Source organism: Diorhabda carinulata, chromosome 5 (genome assembly GCF_026250575.1).
Source record: "Diorhabda carinulata isolate Delta chromosome 5, icDioCari1.1, whole genome shotgun sequence".
Taxonomy (NCBI): domain Eukaryota; kingdom Metazoa; phylum Arthropoda; class Insecta; order Coleoptera; family Chrysomelidae; genus Diorhabda; species Diorhabda carinulata.
This window is the reverse complement of record NC_079464.1, coordinates 12,816,533-12,824,574: the sequence shown is the minus strand read 5'-3', so window position 1 is coordinate 12,824,574 and position 8,042 is coordinate 12,816,533. Positions and strand designations below refer to the sequence as shown.

General features: G+C 31.4%; 1 protein-coding gene across 1 annotated transcript in view; it reads right to left on the bottom strand.

The window, feature by feature from the left end:
- Positions 1–5,470: 5,470 nt before the first annotated feature.
- Positions 5,471–8,042, bottom strand: part of LOC130893601 (fatty acid synthase-like) — a 28,334-nt gene continuing 25,762 nt past the window's right edge. The window contains exons 24-26 of the mRNA XM_057799824.1: positions 7,789–8,019; positions 7,492–7,728; positions 5,471–5,647 (exon numbers count right to left, since the gene is read on the bottom strand). Coding sequence (XP_057655807.1) covers positions 5,540–5,647; positions 7,492–7,728; positions 7,789–8,019 — 576 coding nt within the window. The 3' untranslated portion in view covers positions 5,471–5,539. The remainder of the gene's footprint in view (positions 5,648–7,491; positions 7,729–7,788; positions 8,020–8,042) is intronic.

The window sequence follows — 8,042 nt, the reverse complement described above, 5'->3', positions numbered from 1 at the left end:
CCAAATTTCTTAATAATGATAAATAGTCTTTAACCTCAAATGGAGAAAAACAATAGATGAACCAAGAGCTGGGTCGTCAGGCATTAAAAGCTTTGAATTTAATTGCAGAAACCCTTGAAAAAGAAATTATTTTAGAAAGAATCGTATGGTTTTTATCTATTATTTTGAATCCACTCAAAATTTCTATATAACTATAAGGCTTCGTATGCCTAAAGTCCACCATTTTTTAATTATTTCACATTTATGAAATTTTTAGACACATGCAGCCCTTCACTAAAAAAATAATTTCTATGTTTAATTGAAAACCTTGACAAAAATTTATATAGGGTGTTCAGAAAATGGTGCCGAATTTCGCTATCTAAAAACTTCGAAAACTTAATTTTTTCAAATAGCATTTTTCTCTTAGCCATTGGATTCTACGCTTTAAATTGAGGGAGCTTCGTTAGTAAATTCATATATTTTGAATTAACGGTTTTTGTAGAAACCTGAAAAAGCTGATATGGTTTTAAATTTCATTTCGAACATTTACTTTGGTTTAAATCTTAGTTTTGCTCTTTTCCTCTTAGTGTAGTTTTTTTTTTTCAATTGATTGATTTTAATTTTTAATACGGTAACTTATGTTATTCGTTGTTGGTCCTCGCCAGGTGACAATTAAAAATTATAAAAATTTCAGTTTTTTCAAGTTTCTACAAAAACCGTTAATTTGAGATATATGAATTTACTAACAAAGACCCCTTAATTTAAAGCGTAAAATCCAATAAAGAAAAAAATGAGGGTTGCCATTTGAAAAAATGAAGTTTTCCAAGTTTTAAATAGTGAAATTCGGCACCATTTTCTGAACACCCTATATACATTTTTGTCAAAGTTTTCAAAGATTTTGAAAGCTGTGTCATTCGTCCAAATCCCAAAAATATTAGACCTGACTTACTTAAACTTAGAAATATATTTTTTTTTCAGTGGAGGGGTCCAAAAATTTGAAAGAATTAAGAAATGGTGAACTTTAGGCATACCAAGCCTCATGTAAAGTTATATTGAAATTTTACCTACATTCCAACAATTTAATAAAAACCATAGCATTCCGTATAAAATAACGAAGTTTGGGTCCACTTCCGGTATAACCGGAAGTTTCAGAAAACAGAAGTTATTTTAGCTGAAACGAGCAGTTCGGAAAACCCATGCAAATTTCAGAAAATTAGTCGCAGTACTTTCCCATATGCGATTCAGCTCGTCGTGAAGGACCCTGCACATAACTACAATGGAAAGCAATATAAACAATACAAAGTTTGTGTTACCCACTCTTAATGCATAAATTTTTTCAAAATTTTATTTACGAATTTGATACATGAATGGACACAAATTAAAATGACCCATTCAATGTGATTATTACAGAAAAATGTTTCAAGGTACAACAGTCTCCCCTACTCTTCTGATTATCTACTCTCTCATATTCTATTGTTATTATGCTTATTCAAAAATTTTTTTGAAAAATATTAAGGAAATTACTATAATTACCTTTGTCCTAGAAAATACCACATCCAAGAAACAATGTTGACGTTTATAATAAAGAATAGAGCTAATGCGTTGTTTTTCCAACAAAACTTCTCATAGATATTACGTGCTTCCTTTTCCTTGTTCAAAATTATTTTTTGTTCGTATTCCAAAATCCAATTGAGATTTTTTTTAATTTCTTCAGATTTCAACAAAATAGTTAATATAATCGCTATAATAAAATGTACGTAATAAAACACTGATTCGAATACGGCTTTGGAACATTTGTTATAAAATACGATGGTAAGAAGGAGATAATGGGTACATATGGTAAACAAAATGAGTACCACATCTGAAAAGTGATTGTAAATTTTTTTTATAAGAGTGTTATTATCGAATTTCCATTGTCCGGCTAATATCATAAGTATCTTCAAAATTTTTAAATGACTACAACTAAACATTTCGAAAGATGATTCCGTATTGAGGAATTTTCATTGCTTATACAATTTGCAAATTATGGGATCAAATAATAATGACATAATTGACCAGTTGGATTAATTCCCACTCGAATAGAAAATAATAATTAGTTAATTGTTTGGTACATAGAGTGGTATTAAAAATTATAAATGGTAATTGAGCATAAAACGATGTTATTTATTTAATAACTCGTTATTGTACATATTCAATTCTTCACTATACGGCTATAACAAAAAAAAGTTTGATCTTAAATAGAATAAATACAAGGTATTCAAAGTTCCCCTGTTAAACTGTTAAAATAGGTTCTGACAGGGAGGCAATAGCTGCTTGTAAGTCCCAGAAGATAGAAAGGTCTCAAAAATGCGAAAAGAGTTGATTGCTCACATATAGATCCGATGACTCCACCTATCGCGAGATTCGGATGCAGCAAATGGACGCTATATATTGCCAAGGCTGGCAATCTTGGCGTGAGTTATATTATCGCTTCCACAACGCGTTTGGTGTTAGTTCAGCCGAAGTTGACGCAGATCTTTCCGCCTTCAGGTCTTTCTCTTCAAAGGAGAAACGTCTACAGCTCCAAAAAATTAAGGAAAACCATAGCAAGCATTATTCCAGTAGCTCTCCAGGTAAAAGCAAAACTTTTTAGTTAAAATGACGCGATCAGAGAAGCAAGCATTCTCTGAAGGATTAAACGATAGTATTCTCGGCCTGTTTCTTATTAATATTCAATCACTAAGACAAAAAACAGATGAACTGTATCTTTTACTAGAGGAGCTTCGTTTTCTAGAGATTGTTGCCATCACTGAACAAAATAATAATGAGTCAAAAACTATACAACAGTAGCCAGATTCAGTAATTTATCTCATGGAAGTCCTTCATGTCTACAAACAACGAGATTTTCGAAATAACCAGTTCAATGATATAATATCTAAGAAAGTATGCTGACCTTACTGGAGTTCTTACCTCTAGAATGCAAACTAATTCTTTGTGGAGATCTCAATATTGATTATTCCAGTGTATGTGCTGGTCAAAAATGAAGACATTCTTGATTAACAGCAGAATAACTATGACCAGTTCCAGTACTATAGATAATGTCGTGTCATCGTACGATCCAGAATTCACCGACTGTACTGTCTTTAATTTAGGTCTAAATCCAATACTGAAAATGCTTCTCGCAATTATGAAATTATACAGAAAAAATTATCATAAGACAATAAAAGCTGCCAAAGATATTTATTATAATAGGAGACTCGCCAATTCTCGTAATGTTTCTAAAGAAACATGGTCTATTGTGAAGGATCTAAGAAATAAGGCTTCTTCATTATCATAATCTCTACTTCACCTGGTAAACTCAATAATGACTTTATAAATGTAGCCAAAAAATTATCAAATTCTATAACTCCTTCTCATTATCCGCTTTCATATCTACCTGATGCTAATGCTAGCTTACAGTTTCTTCTTCATGACCGTAGTTTAAGCAGAGCTTCGCAGTACAATTAATGACATCAAAAATAAATACTCATCTGGAACTGATGGACTTACATCAAAAATGTTTTCGAATCTACCCGATTCCACATTAAATTACCTTACCACTTTAATTAACGTTTCATTTTAAAATGGCACTTTTTCCAATTGCCTCAGGATCACTATAATTATACCTCTGCACAAAGAAGGAGATAAAAAACAAGCGTCGAATTATCACCCAATTGCACTCCTTCCCACGTTATCTAAGATAATAGAAATATTGATCAAAAATCATTTTATCATTTCTTCTTCAAACTACAAAAGACAGCTGTTAGATATTTACTCGGACTAAACAGTAGGGCTCAATGCAGGTACTTCTTTGAAAAATTAAAAATTCTGACTCTTCATTCCTTATTTATCTTTGAAACCATTTGTCTAATTCGTAATCACGCTTCTCCACTTTGGAACGTGAAGCACGACCTTTATCTACCTACTCCACGTTCATTATTAGTTGAGGGCTCAATATAATACTATTTAAAAAAATGCACAATCATTTGCCAATTGAAATCGATATTATCTTTTCCCGCATTTCGCAGTAGCTTAAGGGCATATTTAGTGGAAAGTGCCTTCTACTCTATAAACGATTTCTATTTTAATAATATCTAATTCTGCATATTTCTCTAATTTTTGCTATGAACTCATGTACTAATTATTACGTATTACTATTACCTATAATTTAGTTACTCATTATGGTTTTATTCTATACATTGGAATTTTATTGTATCTGTATTTTTATTCAGATAATTTTTAGTTTACAAACTTTTGTTTACAAATTATAATAATTTTTTGACAATATTTCTCTCTCTCCTTACCTCTCTCTCTCCTCAGAAAGAGCTCAGAAAACATGAGAGCAGATATTAAATTTAAGAGGTAGGGTGATGGATTTTATTACAAAGTTCATATCCGAATATACCTTTCTCAGGCGCAGTATCAATTACCAATTATTTCTATAGTATTTGTAGATAGAAGCATAATTTGGTGGGAATACAACAATTAAATTTCATTGCTTCATACGCTGATCTCCATACAATGCTACGATGCACTTTATGTTCGCTATCACTGGCCAATGAATTAAGAATACATTGTTTTTGTAAAAATAATATTTCTTGCTTATAAACACAAGAAGATAATGAATTCTAATTAGCTGTCTAATTAGTACTAATACAAGCTCTCATGACTTGAGAATGATCAACCTACCAATTAATCTAACGGATTACGAAGATGATATACATTTATTTTATTTTTTATACGTAGAAATCTAATGAATAAGTTATCGTGTAACGAATGGTTTGTATTCTTTTCATAACTCAATTCATCATATTAAAGCCCAAAGGGATCATTAATGCCCACCATAGTAGAAATAATTCCATCATTCAAAGCATCTTACCTTACCAATTGACGCTAGGGTCTTTGAAGAACCTTGGCCTTCCGGACAACTGTTCTCCATTCTTCTCGATGTTATACTTTTCTCCGGCAGTTTGGGACGCCTAATTCTTTTAGGTCGTCCTAGTAGTCTGGATTTTCCCGGTATGCACTCTTGGACCTTTCGGCATCTCTAAGCGTTAGTACGTATGCACCATTTTCCTTGGTCTTGGATTAGGCTATAGATGCGCCGAGATACTTTCTTCTTTCACGAGTTTGTTTCTATCAGTCATTCCCCAAGGTTCATAACCATACATGACAACTGGCCTTAATACTGTACAGCAGATCTTGGGAAGACATGGACTAGTCGTGGTGGTGAAATTTGAAAGGCGATATCTCCTTCTTTGGGCTAGAGGTTGGGCTTGGGGCTAACGACCCCGTCCCCTGAAAGACCAACTGTAATAAAAGCCTCGGAATAGGATAGAATGAACGGAATAGGATTTTGAAATTTTGTACTAAAAGTACGTCCATCTAAGGAAACGAAGTTGCTACCACATTAAATGCTGGTACAGTGTATAGGATACAAAATATTGATGAAATAATTGAAAAACAGAGAAAATAACTTATTTAAACCTTTATTATTAATTGAAAGAATTTCTGGGAATTATTAAAATTTCACAAGATTTTGTTAGTACTGTTTATGATTCTTATTAATATATTCACCAGCATCATAATTGTTTATGATGCTCAAATGATCACCACCAAATTGCGAAATAAGCGGCAAGGCCTTGAAATACTGAAACAAAAAAAAACTTAATCATTATATGGATTATTTATATGTTATCATATTTATAAACTTTCAATTTCATTGCATTATACCCTATTTTTACCTACGAGAAAGTATTAAAAGTTACTCACTACACTGTTAAAAATTTCTTTGGTAATCTTACCAAAAATGTGTGAGATACTCAGTAAATTTACTATGTAGTGCTGTAACTTCACCACTCAATTAACTTGAACTCAGTTTGAATAACAAAATAAAGTTTTTTATTCAGTATATCACAAAACTATCGGTTTCTGTCAAGCTATTATATATAGTTGTGATTTATTAAATCAGAAACTGAGATGCCTCCAGGATGAATGCAAACGGCGTAGCTAGCGCCATCTATTGACTACTTTCATCACAATTTTTTTGTAATTTTAAAATGAAACATAAATCAAAATCTAGGAATTTTTTTCAATCTTGAAACATTGTTATTGAAAAATAATAAACAGTTAAATATAATTAGTGTCCAAATAAGATTTATATTGAAGAATCGTAAAATTACAGGTAAATTTTTTTAATTATCTAATAAAATTTAAATTCACATACACTGATTAGTGAATTTATCCATAAATTATAATTTTTTACAGTGTGCTCCAAAACTTAATACTGTCATTTTAAATATTTTAATAGAATAATTTAGATTTCCTAAAATTTCCATAAATTTACATGATTCATTACAAGTTTTTGTTCTTTTATCAGCTTTTTATAATCATAACATGTAGTAGAGCAATAGAAAAAGGTTTGGACTGGTTAAAAGCCCTTCGTATTGAAAACTACGTAGCCATATCATAGAATCTAAAACACCTCCTCATCATTTTTTTTATTCATTTCAATTCCAAGAATCGGTTGCGTACGAGTTAACTTTCACAGTCAAATAATAATCCCGGTTATTGTACGGGTCATATATTAATTGCGTTAGGAAGATATTCCACGAAATGTAAACTAATTACACTTCCCAGGAATATTGATATCCAAATATTGAATTCTGGTTAACCATTTTCTTACCAGGAGCTTACTTATTAATTAATAGATCTGGATGAATTTGAAAGAACTTGTCGGGATTTTATGACCAAAACACAATTTCAACTAACCTAACCGGATTGGAATTTAGACCTAGGTATAATTCTTAGTGATGCGCAAGAATCTCACTGAAAATAAGACTTTGGGTTTTTTTCTAAATAGTGAGGAGGTCAAAGTTGAGTATACTCAGCAATCTAGTGTGATTATGGGAAATTTGGAAGGACTGCGTAATATCTGTAAAGCCCTGGGAGTCAACGAAAGGTAGAGGAAGTAATGACTGTGCTTTCCTACACTCTATTATGTCGTTAGAGTTTTCATTCAGTGTCTTAGTTCTGTCTGAGAAACTTTACCCTCAACTCGTAAACTCCAAACAGAGTATATGGAAATGCACAAAGCTTCTCAACTCAGATACATAAAATTCAGATAAAACGAGTCAAAATTTGTCCTCACTTTTTTCTGTTACATCTACAACTTTTCTTGGAAAAGATTGTCTAATAAAAATTGAAAATCTATTACAATTGTTCACTATAACTTATTATTTTATATATATATATATATATATATATATATATATATATATTATTTATTTATATTATTTTTTAGAAGTTTTGTTAATTATTTTCTCGTTTATTTACTTCTACAAAAAATCGAAGTTTTATTTTTATTAGTGCAATAATGGGATCAAATCGGTCAATTAACTTAAATTGAAAATATAAGTGTACACCCGATATTTCATTTTCTAGTGGAAAAATGATTATTTTAACGAATTAATACTAAATTATAAATATACTTACAGATGATAAGCCGTAGCTGTCGTATGGGCTGCAATCAGAGGGTACGAGAACATGTACTATTCCTGGTACCAGATTTCCATCGGGAGCATATACTTTAATCTTCTCAATATAGTCTTTGATATTAACGAGTCCTTTTTGCAAAACACTGATTTTCTTCTCAGTTTTATCTTCACGTAAACCAAGTAATAAATTCATTCTTGATTCAAAGTTGGGACAATTGTTCAATTTTGTGACGATCTACAAAAAGAAACGGTTTTATATGGATGTGTACTTCAAGATTTTATGTTTTTTCCCTACCTCGGAATCGTTTATTTCGAATATAACCCTTAAAAGGTTTATCTCGAACTGAACACCATTTCCAAGATCTTGCAATCCTTGTTGTATTCTAAGTGGGCTACTGTCGACGAAGAACAAGTTCAGCCTGGCGTTTCTCTTTGTTAACTGCTTCGCTATTTCTATGGCCAAAGCGCCACCTGAAGATGTGCTGACTATATTGAAGACGCCTTTAGGATATACTTCGAACATTTTCTATAAAATGGAAAATTGATTAT